Source organism: Notamacropus eugenii, chromosome 2 (genome assembly GCF_028372415.1).
Source record: "Notamacropus eugenii isolate mMacEug1 chromosome 2, mMacEug1.pri_v2, whole genome shotgun sequence".
NCBI classification, from domain to species: domain Eukaryota; kingdom Metazoa; phylum Chordata; class Mammalia; order Diprotodontia; family Macropodidae; genus Notamacropus; species Notamacropus eugenii.
Window position 1 is genome coordinate 187,015,262 of NC_092873.1, and position 21,021 is coordinate 187,036,282.

Below are 21,021 nucleotides of genomic sequence, written 5' to 3' on the forward strand. Positions count from 1 at the left end.
GCTAGAGATGCTAAGAAGTGATGGTGAAGTGGGAATGTAATACCTGATGGATCACCTAAGCAAAGACATAGAGGCAGTAGATGGAATGATTAAGTATAGGGAACAACTTGATGTGTAAGACTGGAAAGGTAAGTGGAAGTCATATTGTATAAGGTTTTAAATGCTAGTCTGAGGATTTTATATTTTTTCCTGTATCAATAGGGAGATATTTTAATATAGGTATGACATGATCAGATTTTTGTTTTAGAAATATCATTTTGGCAGCTGTCTGGAGGATGGATAGGAGAGGGAAGAGCTTGGAAGGAGGGAAACAGGCAGGAGACTTGGATAAAGTCCATGAAAAGGGAATGAAGGCTTGAACTAAAGTGTTAGCTATGTGAGTAGAGGCAAGGTGATGACTGTGAAAAGTGGGGATGTAAATCAACAAGACTTGGAAACCAAGTGGATGTGATGGGTGAGGGAGAAAAAAAATCAATGATTTCTCTACGGTTATGAACCTAGATGACTGGAAAGATGGTGATACCCTCAACAGAAATCATGATATTTGAGGAAGGATGATTTTATGGGAAAAGAGAATGAATTTTATAGTTGTTGATTTTGAGGTCTTTGGAGTATAGATTTATATCTTGAAAGCCATCTCGCCCAACCTCCTCATTTTGTATGTGAGAAAACTGAAGTTCATAGAGATTAAGTTATCAGCCAGGAGTCGTACAACTGGTTAACCTCAGAGACATTGAACCTAAATCTAACTGACTCTAAGTCCAGAGTTGTGTCCACTGTGCCAAACTACCACTCTAGAAGGGACAATCATATGATCACATGATGATCAGACAGTTGGTAAGGTGGGATGAGTGCTGAAGAGAGATAGGGATGAATATATAGATTTGGAAATCATCAACACAGATATGATAATTTAACACATTAGAGTTGGTGACATCAAGTAGGAAGCGTAAAATGAAAGAATAGAAGAGGGTCCAAGATGAAGACACAGAGGGAAAAACAATCCTTAATCAGTTAAAGCTTGTGTTTAAGTATTTTCTCACATCTATTACCTGTGTGATCATGAATAATTTACTTAATCTCCCTGAGCCTCAGTGTTCTCATTTTAAAAACAAGATAATAACATCTACTTCCCAGGATTCTTAGGAGGTTCAAATGAAACAATAATATAGGTAAAATGCCTTGCAAACTTTAAAACACCATAGAGTGTTTGGAGTCTGTGGACTTGTGTTCAAAGAGGTAGGAACTTCTGCTACCTACTGCTTTTGCGACTTTGGACAACTCACTTTAGTCCCCTGGGTCTCACTTTTCTCATTTGTAAAACGAGATATTTGAAACAGATGACCTTTGAGATTCCTTCCTGCTCTTCATCTGTGATCTTATGATTTCATAAGTAGGAATATTAAGTTAAAATAAAGTTAAAATAAAGGACTTGTAGACTTTTCTGACCAGCTGCCTGATACTAAGGTAGAGATGAAGGCCAAAGTTCTCAAGAATATATATTCAATAAAGGTGCAGCTCAGGGATGTCTTTATCTTGGTGGATGACTTCTCTTATTGGAATTCTTAGAATGATCCTGAAAGTACCTCTATGTCAGGGGTCAGAAGAGTTTCATCCATCTCCTTTCCCTTTCAGGGTAAGCATTTCTCATAATGCATTTCTATTTTTTTTTGTTATTATCTTAAACAGAATCACAGGCTGCAATTTGACATCAATAACATGATCAACTAGTAAAATGGCCTTATTTATGATCCTGTAATCCCGCGAGCCAGTGATTATCTATGTATGAAATTGTACCAATTTAGCTGTTCCCTTGGGTTAAAGGTATTGTCCTTTATTGCAATTTGAATGAGATATAACATAATAAATTGTTTCAGCTGTTCATACTTTGGTGTGAACTAGTTTGATTACATCCTTCCTCCATTGGAGAACCCAACTTGAAAGTAGGTTTGGAACAGTGAACAAGAAGGTATTTGGGGGGTGTTTTAAGGCACAGAATAGAAGAAAGGCTTGGAAAGGGGAAGAGAAGGAATGCACTATAGATAAGGCTATTCTTTATATTTTCTAAGGGTTTTGTTGTGAGGTTTTACAAGGTTGCTGTGAGGTCCAAAATAAATAATTTCTATAGAGTGCTTTGCCATTCTTGAAGCTCCATATAAATTACTTTTATTATTTCTCAATGGTTGACCCTGAACTTAAAACAAATATAGTCCACTCCTCAACTTATGAGAAGATTATAGTCTAAAAGTTCATTTATAAGTAAATCAGTTGTTTGGAATTTCAAGTACACTTTTCTATGGAATTAATATTATAACTGGTGGTTAGTTTCCCAGGCATGCTCTATGATACTCCTTTCATAACAAAGCTGAACTGTAGTTCTAATAGTCCTAGACTGAGTTGTTAGTCATGGGAGCAGGAGGTTGCACATTGAGAGAGAAAGGAGGAGGGAAAGAAAAATAATTATACTCCTTTTCTGGGTATAGGATTGGCTCCAGGCAAAATTTTCATACAGGTGAAATTTGTCTTCAGGTCTATATTTGTGCTCTTTTCCTACCTCACAGTTTCCCTCTTTATGCATTGAGATTCTAGGTCCATCTTTAGTACTAATCTGACCCTTCAGCATTTCACCCAGGTTTACCTTGTCTCCTTAAATTGCCCTCCCATTAGCTTATGGACTCTTTGAGGGCAGGATGGTCTTTTGCCTTTCTTTGCATCCCCAGAGCTTAGTATACTATCTGGCACATGAAATGTGATTATTGACCAACTGACTCCTCTACAAAATTCCTGTTATTTCTATACTGTTTTACTTATATCACCTTCATTGAACTCTGAGGTAGCTGGTAAAAATATCTCCTTTTTGCGAAAAGGAAATAGAAATTCAGCGTTGTTAAATGAATTATTCATTGTTACATAGGTCCATCCATATGCATCAAAGGCTGGATTCAAACACAGATCTTTCTGATTACATGTCCAACATTTTTTCCACTATCTTTTTCTCTCAAAGTGTTTCATACCCCGAGACTTCCTACCTCAATTTTTCCCAATTAAATATCGTATTCCCTGAGTGTGGATGATCTAAGATAGGAGGAACAGAATCTGATTGTACTAATTTGCAGTAAAGTGTGAATGACATAGCTTTTGATACTCCTAAGCTCATTTGCATTTTTAAAGGAGTAGGCTGAAATACTCAAATGATTTTCCACCTGATGGAATTTCAGGCATTGTAAGTTTTTCCTGCTTTTCATAGCTTTTTTTCCTTTCTCCACTTATAAACCAGAAATGCTTTTAAAACTCCATTTAAAAAAAAAGTCAAAAAAAAAGTCACAAAATAAAGGCCTCTGGAATTAGAGAGAGGGGGTGGGGCAGGAACTGTTTGCAGCTATGGGGCATTTCTGTGGTCAGGAGTTTTTAGAGTTATGGACTGTGTGGATTGGAGCAAGAAAAGGGAAAAGGTGCCTCCTAGCCACATTTTCAAATTCCATTTATTTGAGACATATATATTTAAAATCATAGATATTTAGATGTCAAAGCAACTTTATTGACAATCTAGTTCTTTGATTTTGCAAACAAAAAATTGAAGCATGAAAAATTTAAGTGACTTGCCCAAAGTTATATAGGTCATAGACAATAAAAAAGATGCTAGAACTCAAATTTCTTAATTCTGGCTTTCTGGTCTACCAGTCAGTGCTATTCTGACTATCATCTGACTATCCCATTCCCTGTTGTCACCAAAACAACCTTGAACTTGTTACAAGCTACTTTCTGGGTACAACACTGATAAGATAGGAGCTTCAGGAGAGCCTCAAAGATTGCCAAAGAGTTAAGGTGGTAATGCACAAGACATAAAACGTAGTGGATATTTAACAAATATCAATTGAATAAATGGTTTATGGGAATGGAAAGAACAGGAGTGTTCCTTACTTTTGTAAGAATTTCTTTCTCTGGAAGTAGTCCAGACTTTCCAGAGATAAAATGCTGCATTAAATAAATTAATAAATCATTAGTCCAAAGCAGGTAGGAATAGATAAATTGGAAGCTAATATTGGCTCTTAATGCAGTCCTTGTCTCTTCTTCCTAACCTCTAATTTTATTAGAAATTTGAAAAAGTAGAGTACTGATATACAGAGCATGTGAGTAGAGAGGAAGAAACCAGGATTTCCTTTTTTCTGCCTGTCTTTATGCTTCTGGTTTTCCTTTTCCTACCTTTCTTCTCTTTACCTTCATTTTTCTCTTTTTCTCAAAGATACTTTGTTCATATGAGGTGTTAGACAAAGATGGCAACCTTGGCTTGCTCTACTAGAGTATATTTTCAGCCTTCTTGCTCCATACTCACTAGAGCAGAGATCATTAATTTAAATTTTTTTTCTTAACAAATCATAGACCCCCCTCAGGCAGTCTGGTAAAGTCCATGGATTTCTCAGAAATAATGCTTGCAAGTACATTATAGTAAAACACATAGAATTGCAGAGAAAACTAATTATTTTGAAATATAATTGTCAATTAAAAAAAAAATTCACAGACCTCAAATTAAGGATCCTTGTACTAGAGAAAAGTCCTCAGTATGAAATCTTTTGAGGTTCCTGCCAATTCAGGTGTTGAAGGCAATTGATTGCTTATCAAAAATTTTAGAATTTAAAGAGAGAAGTTAGACCATAACTCCTTGGATCTCTTTGTGATGACAGCATGAGGGTGGATTTGAACCTTGAGATGATTCAGTTGGACTTGGTACCAAGTGCTTAGTTATCAAAATTCCCTAAAAAAAATTGAAATGGAACTGCATTTGATACTTAAGTTAACTGTTCTCCCACCTCTGAGTCCTAGTAGATAACTATGAGGGAGTAAAAGTCTAAATTCATAAGGTATTCATTCGTTCATTAACATTTATTAAGCACCTATCCTAGGTCAAACACTGTCCTAGGGGAAATGTAAAGTTTGTATTAGACATAGTCCTTGCCCTGGTAGAGCTCATGCTCTGATAGTATTAACTGTCTTCAGTTGTTCTGTTTCCTTTTCTTTATAACTGTAATTTGTAGCTGCAGATAAACATGGACTCTGGGGCGGGGGGGGCGATGGTGTTTTTACATTTCCTTCATTTCTTCTGTCTATTATGTAGCTCAGGGAAAGGTCCTTCTGAACCAGGAGTGGAGCCAACATCATTCCTTTGGTAGGACTGGTAAGACTTGGACCTGTCCTGTGGAGCAGGCCCAGAAAGAGGGTGACAGTTGGATGGTCAGATTTGAATAAGCTAGCTGTCATTCTCACTAGGTTACTGTAGGACATTCTTCAGCAGAAAAGGCAAGGAGGTACTTGATTTGGGCCATATCAGGGCAGTGCATATTAGTAGCAGACATGAAGTTGTCATCCTTTATCCCCAGAAAGACAATGACCACAAGAAGGGACTTTTGTGGATGTGGACTGAGATCCTAAGTAATGAACCCCAAAATCTTATGGCCATCAACTGGAATGGATTTTCTCTCAATTTCTGATGGTGATCAATGACTAATGTCTGATCTGGAGTTTTTTCTTGGTCTGCTAAGGCTGGAATCATATTTTATCTTATTTATTATCTGACTTTGTAGGTTTTTAGATAATTGAAAATAATCTTGTCCTTTATATGGCTAGAAATAATTTTTTGCTACTCAGTGTATTTGATGTTTTTTTTTTCCTGGGATGTAGAAATGGTCTATCCTGTTAAGATGAAATGAACACTGGACTTGAAAGTCCTGGGTTTGAACCCTAGATAGGACACTTACTAGATTTCTAATTCTAGAAATTAGAGGTCTGGAGATGTGCAATTTAGCAAAGGTCATACAGACAGAAAGTAGTGGATCTTGGATTCTAGCCCAGGACTCCCATTTTAGTCTATTTGTCTTAATAGCGTTGCTACTCAATGATGAGAGACTCTACTTAACCTATTATTTGTTTTTTAAACTTTCTTAGGTATATTCAGGGCAGGGGTAGTACTCATGGTGGTGGTAAAGTACAGTTTTGTATTAGCAGCTTTCTAGTGGTCTCTGTTCAAACTGTATCACCAAAGGCCCCATTTAGCTCATTCCCATGTTTCATGCAGCTTTTTCTATACTCTGGGTGTGAACCAATCTACACACCAGGTTAAATGAGGGGGGGAGTATGAGGAATGAAAAGAGGCATCCTGGGCAAAAGGAAAAGCTTTTCATCAGTGTTTCATCATACTTGGGGCCACCTTGGAAATTATCAAAGCAGACAGCAGGTGGCTCTTTTATGTCTGTCTTATATACTGGTACAGCCAACTCTCTGATATGGGGATCCTTACAATACACTGCTCTGCCTGATTTTCTAGAGTGCTTAAACTCTGGTCCTGGTTCTTCATCTGTAAAATGAGTTGGGTGGACTAGATCAGGACTGCTTAACCTTTTCTGTGTCATGGACCTCTATTGGCAGTCTGATGAAGCCCATTCCCAGAATAATGTTTTAAAATACAATAAAACAAGATGCAGAGGTTGCAAAGGAAACCAATTATGTTGAGATGCAGTTATTAATATATTTTTAAATAAAAAAGTTTACAGACTGCCAACATTAAAACCCCCTGGGCTAGAGTGCTAAGTTTCTCTCCAGTTCTAAGTTCTCTAATATAATAAACTTCCACATCACTGGGGTTAGGGATCTAGAAAGTACACATAAAAATTTTTGGCTCTCCCTTTGCACCAGAGAAGTCTGAATTATAGTGGTATTAAAAGATAAAACATATTGATATTATATAATACTATCCATATATGCATTTCTGAGTTTCTAAACTTTTTCTGTGTCTTCTATTGGCTTTTGCATATTATCTGTGGCTTCTACAAAACTCCTCCCAAATTCCCATTTAATTTCTTGTGCCAACCCACAATATATCAAAACCATGATGGGGAAAATCATGATGTGGAAGGGATAACTGTAGTTTGTTATGTTACCCTTCATGGACTTCTTAAAAAAATAAAATTATTATTTATTTTTAAATTTGAGTTTAAAATTCTCTCCCTCTTACACTTCTTCCACATACTGAGAAGACAAGCCATATAATTATCAATTATACATATAGAACAATGTAAACCATATTTCCATATTAGTCATATCCCCCCAAAAGCAAGAAAAATAAAGTGAGAAAATTATATTTTAATTTACACTCAGAGTTCATCAGTTCTCTCTCTGGAGGTAGCTAGCATGTTTTCATTATGAGTCCTTTAGAATTGTCTTGGATCATTGCATTAATCAGAATAGCTAAGTCACAGTTGATCATCATCAAGGTATTGCTGATATTATGTACAATGATGTCCTGTTTCTGCTCACTTCCCTTTGCATCAGTTCATATAGATTTTCCCACTTCATGGACTTTCTAAAATTCATTTTTAAAAGTCTAATTGTTATTAAAAGTGTTTTTACATTGCTTTCATTTCCCTTACATTTTCCCACTTAATTTTTATTGAAGATGATTTTATATCACCTTAACATCCTGAATGTATCTCTTCTTCTTCCTTAACTAGCAAGTCATCCCTTGTAACAAAATGTAAAAAAGAAATAGAAGGGAAAAAGGCAATTCAACCAAACTAACCGACACATATGAAGGTCAAGTTTGACAACATATACAGTGTTCCATAGCCATAGCTTTCCACCTCTACCAAGAAGCACCCTCCATGGACTTCTAAAAGTACATGATTCCCTCAAATTCTGGAGAGTAACTGAGCCCTGAGAACAATTCCTGGTTTTTCCTGGGACCTAGACTCTGTATCTCAGCATCTTTATACTGTAAGATACAAGAAGGGTGGGACTTGGGCAGTCACAGACTTTTGGGGTCCCCATTACTCTTGGCAGACCAACCAAATTTAGAGGATGAAATAAGTATTCTAGTTAGAGAGCAGGATACAAGAATGCCTCCTATGTTGTCTTGAATTTATAAGGCATCTTATTGTCACCATGATTGTTGGTAATTTAATACATTATAAAAATTTTACCAAGCCATACTATGACCAGAGAATATAAAAACAAAATCAAAACAGTCCCTGACCTCAAGAAGCCTACATGATGCTATGGAAAAAACACGGAAAAGTGAAATGGAATGTATACAAAATAAATACAAAGTCGTTTGGAGATTGAAGAAACACAACAGCTGGGGGAGGCAGGAAAGGCATCATGCGGAAAGTGGTACTTGAGCTAAACCCTGAAGGGAGTTGAGGTTTATAATAGACAGAGATGAAGAGGATAAGCATTCCAGACATGGGGGATGCTCAGGGCAAGGAGGTGGGAGAGGGGATGTTGGTATGAGGAATAGCAGACAGTTCAGTTTGTAACGTAGAATGGGTGAAAAGGAGTAATGTGAAGTCATTCTGGAATGGTAGGTTGGAACCAGATTATGAAGTCTTTCAATGACAAATGAAGGAATTTGTATTTTATCCTCAAGGCAAGAGGGAAACATTGAAAGGGGGAATAATGTGTTTGGACCTGTAATTTAGGAATATCATTTGGTAATTATATGGAGGATGTGTGAGAGAGTCGAGATAGTGGAGGCAGGGAGACCGATTAGGAGGCCATTACAATAGTTTTTTGAGGGGAGAGGAGGTGTTGAAGTCCTGAACTAGAATTGTAGCTGGATGAATGGAAAGAAGGGGATGAATGAAAGAGATTATGATATTATTATGATATACTCCTCCTTTCTTGTGATTTATTATCTTTCCAAGAATGGGGGTAGGTTTGGATTCATCCATTCATATTCTCCGATCTGATCCTTCTTATGGCATATAGCACAAATTACCATGACATAGAGAGCTGGAGCTCTGTGGAAGGGAAATAAACTTAACTGACCCACTCTGAGGTCAAATCTGTAGTTAATTTAGAGGCAATGTGGAATAGGAGGAGAAAGACCGTTGATCTTGGCATCAGAACAACTGAGTTTGCATCCTGACTTTGCCACTTACTCTTAGACAAATCACTTCATCTGATCCTCAGTTTCTTCAACTGTAAAATGGGAATAATACTTGCACAACCTACTTCGCAGAAAAAGTATGAAAGAAATGCTATGTATACTTTTAAGGTCTTGGCTGCTGATTGGAAGAGCCTGACTTTTTGTCTCATGGGGTTGCTCATCAATTTTTCTTTAAAAAAAAAAAGGCAGTCTATGTGGTTGCTCTGTCCTCTGCTCTGTTCTCGTTTTTCAGTGCTCTGTAGAGCACCTAACATACCACTTTGTGCAGGGTGGTTGCTCAGCAAATATTTGTTCTGGTTTGATTTAACTGGCACTTTTGCCCCTGTCGGTCGTTGTGCCACAGTTTCTTCCTACTTAGCTGGCATTTAACTTCAGCTCACTAAAACTATTTACCAAAGGCAGAATTGTGAGGTGAAAGATGCTCAACCACTCACTCTCACAATTTACTCTTTGTACCCTCTTCCTCCCATCCAGGCATTTCATTTCTTGACATTCTGCCTACCCTCCTAGCTCCAAAAAAAGACTTTTAGGGGAAAAATCTGATAAACTGATCTATATTAAAATGTAAATCATCAGCAATAAACATTTATTAAGTCTACTTTGTGACTTCAAAGTTCACTTTATGACCATTCATTCTTTGGGTGGTGGAAGATGGGATTTTCATTTGACAAGGAATAAGAAGCCACCCAGTTGCCCCTCAACAACAGTGACAGGTAGTACAGTGGATAGAGCACTGGGCCTGGAGTCAGAAAGACCTGAGTTCAAATCTGGCCTCCGACACTTACTACCTGTATGACCCTGTTTGCCTGTTTCCTCATCTGTAAAATGAACTGGAGAAGGAAATGGCAAACCACTCCAGTTTCTTTGCCAAGAAAACCCCAAATGGTCTCATGAAGAGTTGGATAGGACTGATCAATAGCAAAGAAGCCTTAAGCTAAATGAAGGAATTGTGAAATCTGGAATTGTATCAGAGGATTCATGTTCAAATCTCAGCCATGCTCTAAGTGATCTTGGAAAAAGTAAATTTTCCTCATTGGACCTCAGTTTCCTCATCTGTAAAATGATAGAAATTGGACCAAAAGATATCTAAAGTCCTTTCCAGATTTAAATCTTATGTTTTATTTGGATGTTGATAGACATTTTTTGACATCCATGAGATGAAATCCTATAGATAGCCACCTCAGTGAAAGGCTGTATGTGCTTATGCTCTGCTGTCATCCATCATCTATGCAATGAAATAGTGCTGTAACTGCCATCGTAACTCTGCTGGTGTCAAGGGTCACCATTCGTAGTTATGTTACTGAACGTCATATAGTAAGCATATAAATAATAGTACTGGTAATAATAATGACATTAACTAACAATTATATATATATTAAAGTTACAAAGCATTTTACATTTATTATCTCATTTGAGCTTACATGTTTAAATGTTTTATCAGCAGATGACTGAATGAGTTATTGGCCTTGGATGGCTATTCTGACTTGTCACTTCATTTCAGATATGGCTCATAGATTATGCTAATGTAAGTCAGATGTGGTACATTCAGTAGGTCCAATTTTCTTAGTCAGAATCATTAAAGGCATGCTTTGTAGACCTCAAACATGGTTCCCCCACCCCAATCAATCAACCAGTCAACAAATATTTACTAAATATCCCACTTCAACATTCTCTTCAAAGGCATGTTGACATTTTAACTATGAATTTCTACTTGATTCACTCACTTCCTAATTCATTTATTCCTTAATTGAGGTAACATTTATTAAGCTCACCCTGCTAAGTTCTGGGGGAGATGTAAAATTTACAGAAATCAGAGTCTTGGACTTCATCCAGCTTCCAGTCTAGGTTGAGAAAAAACAAGAACACAGATAATTTTAATATAAAGTAATGTATGATAAGTTTTACAAGTCTCTAAACAAAAAAGCCATGCCAATTATATGCCTTATGAGTAAGGTCATCATCTCTGTGATTCACCAGACAAAAACTCCCTTCCATGGCCACCAATACCTTATATGTATTGGCAGGGTCTGCTTCTTTGATTTTGTATTCCTATTGCTTAGCATAGTGCCTGGCAAAAAGTAAGGACTTAATAAATGCTTTTTTATCCATCCATCCATCCATCCATCCATCCATCCATCCATCCATCCAACAAACTATTGTGTGATGCTATGGGGTGAAAATGTTATTTGTGGGAAGTGAGGGTGAAGAAATCCAGGAAGCTTCATAGAGGAGGTGGTATTTGAGTTGGGCTTGGGTAGGAATTTAACTGGTGAAGAGAGAGGGTGGGATATTGCAGGCACAGAAGAGACCACTAGTTGAAGCACGGACAAGGGAGAGGGCCGAGCATATTGGTGGGAAAGAAAATTGTTCAGTTTTGCTGGAGTATAGAGTACAGGAAGTGTTGCAATATGAAACAAAAACTTGAAAAGAAAAGGTGGCCCTAGTTTGTGGAGTGCCTTAAACATCAGGATAAAGAATCTGAACTTTACTGGGGAAGCAGCAAAAGGCCATTGAAGTTTTTTGAGTAAATCTCTATGTAAGAAAACTTATTCTACCTGTTAAGAAGGATCAGAAAGTTCAGCAGATGAGGCCAGTAGGGCATGTTAGGAGGCTATTGTAATGATCTGGGAGGGGTTTATCTACTATAGTGTCAGTGGATAACGTACTGCCCAGGTCATAGAATCTGTGACAATTCTCGGTACTATGAGAAAGGTTCTTAACTTGTTAACATCTTGGTTTTCCTTGATGTGAACTGATATAAGATCTGTCTTTTCTTGCCTTACTGTCAGTTCCTAATTAGAACTGAAGGTATAGGATTGGAATAGTTGGTTCAGTGGATAGAATGCTTGGTCTGAAGTCAGGACATCCTGAGTAGAAATCCAACCTCAAACAGTTAAGAGCTATGTGACCCTGAGCAAGTCACTTAACCTGTCTGCCTCAGTTTTCTTAATTATAAAAAATGGGGATAATAATAGCACCTACCTCCCATCTTATAAGGGTCAAATGAGATAATATTTGAGGAATAGTTAGCGTAGTACCTAGCAATAGCAGGCAATTATTAATGATATTCTTCTTCTTCTTCATCATCATCATCATTAATTACTATGTTAAATGTGAAAAATGGTCCAGGAGACCTCTCAGGTGTTCCTGGGGCATATTTCTAGACTACTGTCAATCATGCAGAAATTCCTGGAGGGCTATCACAAGGGCTTCTTACAAGGCTCTTGCAATCTTTTGAATTAAATAATCTCCAGAAGGATTCAAAGGAAAATTTAACATCAGATCCTAAGCTGCATCTGTGTGTGCCTCCAAGCACGGCCACAGAAAGCTAGACTGAATACCACCTTGTTTCACTCCACTGGGTATGATCAAGGCTACCACCAAAGCTGCCTTGGAAATTATTTTAAAAGATCATTTGGTTTTCAAAAATGTTATTCAAATTCACCCATCCTACACATCACTAGAGAAGATAAGTCTCTGCCTATAGCAAATATTTTCTGAGTTTCTCAACAGATATAGATTCCCATGGAAATCTAAAAGGAAGAGGAAAAAGAGTCAGGGTATTTTTATTTTCCTTTCCGTAGTAGAATGCTAACTGCCTGCTTTCTACTATGACCAACTGCTTTCTTTTAGAATCTGGTGACATAGGTCAGAGTTTTCATTTTTATATGTATCCCCAATGAGGTGCCTCATTGTCCAGGCTGTTGTTTAGAAAACCCCTATAAGGAGATTTCATAAGCAGCCTTGGAATTTCAGACATAATTGACACAATCTTATCAGACTTCTATCAAATGAAGAAAATTCTTGCAGCATCATAGAATCTTAGTGGCAGAAGGGATTTTAAGGTTGTCCTGGAAGCAGGAATCTTTTCTCCTGGAAGGAAGCTATTCTACTGCCAAGTTCCTACCCAGCCTCCAGTGATGGAGAACTCACCACTTACCATCCCAAATTTCTATAACTCTAATTCTTAGGAAATTATTTCTTACACTTAGTTGAAGTCTGCTTGCCTAATTTTTATTAATTAGTCCTATTTCTGCCCCACCTGGAGCTATGTAAACTGATATTTGAAGATGGCAATCATACTCTGCTTAAATCTCTTCTTCTCTGGACCTGAACCAGAATAAAATGTTGGTCATAATTTATTCAAATTTCTCCTTTTGGAGACTTAAAGTAGGAAAAAATTTCTTTAGTAGTTTAACCATGAGACTGAAAAAAAAAGAAAAGAAAAACAACCTTAAACATTCTGCCTAATTAAGACCTAGAGAGGTGGTACACATTTTGGATAATTACTTGAAGCATCCTTTAGACTGATTCATATTTAGTTATTATAATGTGATAATTTTTGCGTGTTACGCAAACTGTTCCCTTTGGGAACTTGACTGAATGTTGTAAACATTCTACATTTGTTTCATTTTTCATTTTTAAAAAAATATACTGGCTGAAGACCATAAGGAATGGTAGATTTTAAGTCCAGTTCCCAATAGTTTTTGAGAACATGCCTTCTCACTTATAATGGCATAACCTTTAAGTATAGACGTAATTAAGAGATTATCGTTTTCCCTTTGGCGAATTATTTTTTAAAGGAAGAAAAATGAAAATTATCTCCTGAACTTAAAGTTGGAAAGGTAAGATAATCAAAGGATCTACTTACCTGAGTATCTATGTTCATTCCATGTTTGAGCTAATTGTCTAATGCAGGTCTCTTGGAAATTCCTTGGCTTTAGAGTAGTTATGATTTGTGTACTTTTGTATGGGGGGTGGTAGAGAAGTGAGGTGTAGCTTATTTAAGATTAAGAGGAATAGCTCAGGGATTGTAGAAGAATTTCATGCCTAGTATTGATTGCTAAAATTAATCTGTAAATAAATCACAGCTACTTTCTTTGTTTACTAATGCTAGTGTTAATTTACTGAGCTTTGCAGAAGACCAGAATAAACGAGACATCTGAAAAATGTTTGCTTGAAGTTTTGGAATAAACCTTTTATGAAATTTTTTGGGGGATAGATAGTAATTGATAATAATTTTATGACTGAAAGGAAAAAAAAGATGATGGCTGTTTTCCAAGGTGGTGCCTCTCTGAAATTGAATTCAATGAGAAACTTATAGGAATGCCAACTTATTTATCAAGACAAATGCTAACCACTATTCTTAGAGTTTTCCAACTGCTGAATAAAGAAAAAAGAAATCACACGATTTCTTTGGCTGCATTTTATCACGTTGTTGGTCTGCAATGGGACTCGTTTGCAAAACAATCTTTTTTTATGATACCTTCCTTATTCAATCACTAGGCTTATTGTCAGAAAGCATCCCCTTAAGTAGAATGACAGTTTGCATGAACAATTCTTATATTTGATGATGATGGGATGAAGGGTATGGGGGAAGGAAACTAAACTAAATTCTTGGATTCCAGAAATCCTTCATATATTCTGGTTTGTGTAAGCCTCAGTACTTGGCCCACTATACTTTTGTCCATTCATTTGTCTTCTCCTTTCAATTCTGTACTGCTAAATAAATAACAGTGATTCAGAATGCTGTGCTTGGCTTTGGAATCTAGACTCCTTCAAGAGCGAAGCAAGGAATGGAACCTAATTAGTGGAGATATTCTCAAAGTGTGCTTTCCCCACTGAACTGTGATGCCAACTGATTTCCCCAGTTTGATTTTTCCTTTCAGGTTTCATCAGCAGTGAGATTATTGCCACTGGATAATTTGTGAAATGTTCTGACATCTTTTTTCAGGAATCCGAGATTTGAAATGTATTTAATTAATGGGGGAAATTAAAAAATAAAGTAATAGATAATATTAGTTAGTTATGTTCTTTTGGGAATGAAGACTGGCTATATAAAAATATAATTACTAAAACTAAATAAAAAAAACACTCCTCAACTTACTCTAAGGTAAATCAGGGTATTTTGGGAATTTTGTATGCCATGGATATTGTGTCTAATATGTAAATGTGTGTTGTATTTTAAAATATATATACATATACATAAAACTTTGAACAAGTAAATTATAAAATGCAATAAGTTTGGAACACTGAATTTGAGGTTATGTTTAGTTCCAATTAAAGAAAGTTTTAAGTTATAAAAGAAGTCTGATTAAAAAGAAAAGGTCAGCTTTTTGTCTGTGTGCCTTTGATTCGTAACTATAAATTGCACCATGTAATTTGGGGAATAAAAACCCATTAAAGTGACAATATTTATTCCATTAAGGTGAATAAAATGTAGCATATAATCCTGAGTTATGATACTCAATGTAAAAAAAAGCCATATTGCTGCACTACAAATTAGTTTGCTTCTAATTCTGCAGGCTGCTGACAGCATTGCCTCAAAACAAATCTCTCAAAAGGAAATGAGATGGTTGTATGACAGACTCTCTGAACCATGAATGTGTCAACAACTCATGGACCAAGGACTGCTTTAGCAATTAGTCTTTGGGGGATTTTGCTCAGAAATCAGACAAGAGAATGCCAGAGATAGCTGGGGATCCTGTGGTTGCAGTTCAAATTCATAGGAAGGGCTCTGATTTAGCCCTTAAAAATGATTCCATATAAGTAGGAGAGAGCTGGTTAATAACACCATGCCATCTTGCCAACGATCAATTGGGAGGGAGAGAAGAAATTCAAAATGGAGCAGAACCTTCTGTGATATAGAAGAATTTCTTTTATTAAAGGCAGAAAAGCTTTATCTGGCCTCAACGTTTGAGTTTTCTTTTTAACTTAATTTTTATAGACAAAGGAACATATACAACAAAAAGATAACCAGGAAATGAAGTTAGAAAAGAATTCTGTAAGGCCACATGACCCCAGTCATTATGGACAACATGATCACCACCCCTTGACTGATGGGAGGAAAAAATGATCAAATTAATAGGTGATATTAAATCTAGTCTACATATAGAGAAACCGATGCTAAGAGGTTGTACTTTTCATAGTTTATTCAGAAAGCCAAGTGTGCATTGGCATCTTAATTATTGAGAGTGTGTAAATATCCAGGGTGTGACCATTCAGATCTTTTCCTCTGTTGCTAAATGCAGAGATCTGTCAAAACTCTTCCATAGTAATTGGGAACATTGCACATTTGGGAATGAATATCCACTTGGAAAGAGAATATTCCTTTGGTTCCTAACAGCTCAAAGATGCACACAAAGTTAATGTTATTCAAAGACTATGCTGTGTAGATGATGCCTTTTGCATTTGGCAAGGAAATGATGTGGCAGAATATCTCAGATCTAAGCAATGTCCTATTAGGAATGGGGTTACTTTGCAAGCTTCATAAATTTTGAGGTTAGTTTAAAGGAGCAGAGGGAGGTATCTTAAACCAGGCGACCCACTCCCCTCCCCTAGGACCTTCCACAGCTTTTTTGTCATGCTCTGTTTTGTATGCAAACCATCTTTTCCAGCAACCTAAGAGCATGAAAATCTCCTAAGACTATCCAGCCAGGAGCCATCCTGCCCTATTAGAAAGTTGTGAGGCCAGTGAAACGAAAGTAACATATGGCCCCATTCACTTTTGTTAGGTTCAGGTTGTGTGTGTGTGTGTGTGTGTGTGTGTGTGTGTATGTGTGTGTGTGTTTGTATGTGTGTGTGTGTGTGTGTGTGTGTGTGTGTGTGTGTGTGTAAGTCTGATGGGTTGTTTGCTTCTGATGTCAACATTTTTCTTATACTTTTATTATAGAAGATGATGTGTCAAATGTACAAATAATGTGTGCCTGGTGCCAGAAAGTGGGAATCAAGCGATATTCCCTGAGTATGGGAAGTGAGGTGAAAAGCTTCTGCAGTGAAAAGTGCTTTGCAGCTTGCCGAAGAGCATACTTCAAAAGGAACAAGGTAAGAGAACCATAGAGAGAGTTGTAGCATTGACACAGGCCAGGTCTAAATCGTGAGCTAGTTAGTGCACTAGTGTCTGTTAGTTTCGGAAAATACTGTGTAATTTTTTGGGGGTTTGCTCTCTCTCTCTCTCTCTCTCTCTCTCTCTCTCTCTCTCTCTCTCTCTCTCTCTCTCTCTCTCTCTCTCTCTCTCTCTCTCTCTCTCTCCCTCTCTCTCCCCTTCCTGCTTTTGCTTTTCCTCTCGTTCTCGCTCTCTCTCATTTTTAGTTTTATTGAGTAAACAACCTTTACTAACCTGTTCCTCTCTTTCTGTCTTGTTGTTTGAGTCACGTGAGGGTGGATGAACTTAATGAGGACACAATAAATAGGTACCATACTATTTTGATTTTTGAGGGTACAGGCAAGATATATATATGTATATATAAACATGCATATATATATGTATCCTGTACATAAAAAAGATAGTCCATAAAGAGTCCTCATGCAGAATAAGGCATTAAGTTCTTAACCCATGCAATTATGCCTTTGTCTATTTAATGCACCCCCATATGGAAACAGTTTTCTTCTTCTTTCCAAATTCTGACTTGCTGATTTCATACCTGAGGTTTGATGGACATGCCCCATGCTTCCATCATAGTACGAGCCATTCTAATCATTGTTAAACACTATTAATATTGTCACACCATGAAATATCTGCATGATATATGCATTTGGATTCCAAAAGAAAAGTAATCATAAAGTAGAAAAAAGATATCCCAGGACAGAAAAATGCAGAGTTAGAATATTTTAAACTACTGTTTATGTGAAATTGAGTGCATGGTATTTCTATTAACACACACATATTCATACACACACATATTCATACACACACAAACAACCTAATTTCTGAGTCTTTGAAGAATTATGGCATTTTGCCACTAATTACTGAAAGATATTGCGAGCTCTTGACTATTTTCTATTGATCTATAAAGCCTTCTTAATTTACAAAATCTTCCACATTTTGCTAAGCATTGTCATTTCCATAATTCAGGATCAAATTCTGTCCTTTAAAAAGTTAAAGAAATTTCTTATTTGCAATTCTGAATTTCTGATTATGGGATCACTTCCTTTTAAGGAATTCCACTGCAGCAAAAATATCATCCTTCTTTGCCAATTTGGGTCACATCATTCTGCCCCAAAACATAATGCCTAAAGAATTGGGCTGCATATGTCCATGGAGTAGAATTTGAGTAGGTATCTTTAAGAATTAGGCTCATTCACTTCATTCAAATAGGAAGGCCGGTAAGGAAATTCATTAGAATCTCCTTTCAGAACTCAACAGATTGAACTTTTTTTCTCTTTGGCAGAAGTTAGAGGGAAAGGGATGCAGGGAGAAAAATGCTCCTTGACATTCAATTGTAATGTGGAGAAAAGTGATTTTCTGTATGTAGTTAACAAGTCAATAGGTATTTATTAAGTGTTTACTATGTGCCAGGAACCATGCTAAGTGTTGGAGATACAAAGAAAGGCAAAAGCAGTCTAGGCCCTCAAGGAAGTCACAATCTAATGAGGAGACAAGATGCTAACAACTATGTGTGCATATAAAAGATATGCAGGGTACATTGGAGGTGATGTAGATTAAAATGAATACTTTGGAGAAATCATGGTTCTTCTTGGTCATTGTCAAAAATGTTATGGTGGAGATAGCAGGAATCACCCTATATCTTTTTCTCTCTATGGCCCAGTTCCCCACAGCAAAATTCTATTTATGCCATTCAAAGAGATCACCACAGAACACTTTTTTCTTTCTGTAAATCTGAAGGGCCCTGGGCAGTATTCTGAATCTTGGTGTGCTGCTTGAGACAAATTAAATGGATGAGGATAGGCAGGTAAAATGAGATTAGAAAGATGTTAGAAACTCATGAAAGTCTCCAACAACAGCCTGTTTTGCCTCAGCCTTTTGAGTTCTTTGGAAGAAAAACAGTACATATTATTTGACAGAAAGTCACAAGGCATTATCACTAGCACTGATAAAATTTAGATTAAGATTTGGCATAGATCTTAATTCATCTTTCATATCCTGCGTGCTTGATTTACGGTGAACTGTGATGAGCAAACATGAGAAGTACGATTTAGCATATTTGTAGAAATGCTATGGAATTAGGGAAATACTACTAGGAATAGGCAGGTGCTGATTTATCATATCTGGCAAGTAGTAATTAGTGTAGGTCTTCAAAACTGTAGCAAAAGCCAGGAGCTACCTTGACTTTCTTCTAACTCAATGACCTCCAAATAGACTCTCCAAATTTAGCTGCACATAATACCTGTCTTCTCTATGATCCTAATGCTTATTTATGTATTTCAAAAGTAATACCACTCCACACCTTCTCATTTTGCACTTTGAGGAGTAAGCTGGTCACATGTCACATGCTGGATTCATTTTTTTTAAACAGCGTTATCTCTGCAACAATATAGCATTGTGTTACAGTAAATATGTACAGCTGCTGCATTTCTGTTAACTGAGAGGACTGTGTGGTCATTTGATTTAAGGCTTGGGTTTCCTAATGGATTGTATTAGACACCGTTCCCTGTTCTGTCGTTTCTAAGAAGTGCTGTAATAAGCTCTGGGGCTTCCCTCTGTAGAAACAAGAGCAGAGACAGCACTTAAATCTTGCATCGGTTTCAAAAATTGAAAAGAAGCCCCAAATACGATTGCAAATTTTCTCCATTTTAAAACCACAGGAGGAGGGGTAAAATTCTCTCCCATCGTTAGAAAAGAAGCATTTTGCTCTACTGATAGATATCAGTTATACACTCAAGACGAAAAAGAAAAGTAAACCTTGCATGTAGAACAAGATTTTGCCTTAGGTGTCATATAGATAAAACATGTGAAATTAAACATGTTGTAAATTATGATTCACAAAGATGGATAGTTTGCTGCCTGATAGCTTGGTAGGATCTAAAAAAAAAAGGTCTCTAATTTGAACCTAAATTATACACGAACTTCACTAAGAAAAATTCTGCTAGAAAAGGTAGCTAATTAAGAGCCAGATTTTTCAGCTGACCTCTGTTTTGTGTACGAACAACACCTGCATTTGTGAAAGTAAATTGGACAGCTGTTCCTGCAGCTACCCACCATGCTTTTCATAAAAGCTTATTTGTATGGGAAAAAGCTGATTTTTTTGAGCAGAAGAATTCACTCAAAACAAAGACCAACTGAAAATTCACTCTTTTAAATAAATTTCATTTGTGTCTAAACCTTTCCTACTTCCTTGTGTTTTTGTTTCTGATCGAGTAACTTAGAGAATACCTATATCTATCTATATATTACATATAATATATATATTTATGTGTATACCTCCGTGCATACACACACACACACACACACACACACACACACACACACACACACACACACACAAACAACTTTCTCACAAGCCAATGCAGGGAAGTAACAAATCAATCCTTTACTGCAATGGCATTTGGAGGTGATAGTGTTAACCATCCCTACCCCCTTTCTTGTGCATTATTGAGATGATTTAGGTTTTGGAGTTGTTTGGTTTATCACAAATGTTCAGCCTATATTCTAAATGCTTATTCTAAATACTTTGCTAATATGGGCCCAAGAATCACAGCTGCATACAGTTAGGAGTTTAATTACTAGCTCACATGTTTCAGGATGTTGGATCTAAAAAAAAAAAAGGCTGTATTGATTCATAATTTCATTATGCAGAATCTGAATCCCTAAACGGTTCAGTTGATGATTCACTTTTGGAGAACGTGGTTCAACAAAACAATTAAATCTTTGTGAAAGCCATGTTTGTTGGGTGGGGAAGAGTCAGCATTAAGTATACCTAGGTGTCAATTTCGTTATGTTCATATACTGGGTATATACTAGAGACATAATTGCTTTTTTAAAAATTGACCATAACTAGAAAAGAACTTAGAAAAATTTCTAGTCTTGTTCTTATTAGAATTTATTTCCAGTTTGTTGCAATTTTATATGAAATATTGAAACTATTATTCAGTCCTATTTGGTAGGTGCACCACACCACATGTTACCTTCCCAACCACACCCCTAGTTGTCCATCACTTAGTACTAGGTAGTTCTGTCTTTGAGAATTATCTCCCAGAATCCCTTCTTCCCTTTCAATAAAAAGAGGCACAGTCCTGTTACAGATTTTCATGACTGCACAACTAGAAAAATTGACAAGAGAGAACAGTATATATTTTCCTCATCTAAACTAATTTCTACAAAACCCCAACTCAAAACAAATAGT

At 36.6% G+C, this 21,021-nt stretch overlaps 1 protein-coding gene across 3 annotated transcripts in view; it reads left to right on the forward strand.

Moving 5' to 3' along the window:
• Positions 1–21,021, forward strand: part of SOBP (sine oculis binding protein homolog) — a 228,742-nt gene that overhangs the window by 41,235 nt on the left and 166,486 nt on the right. For all 3 annotated transcript variants that reach the window (XM_072642983.1, XM_072642985.1, XM_072642984.1), the window contains exon 4: positions 16,611–16,762. In XM_072642983.1, the coding sequence (XP_072499084.1) occupies positions 16,611–16,762 (152 nt within the window). The remainder of the gene's footprint in view (positions 1–16,610; positions 16,763–21,021) is intronic.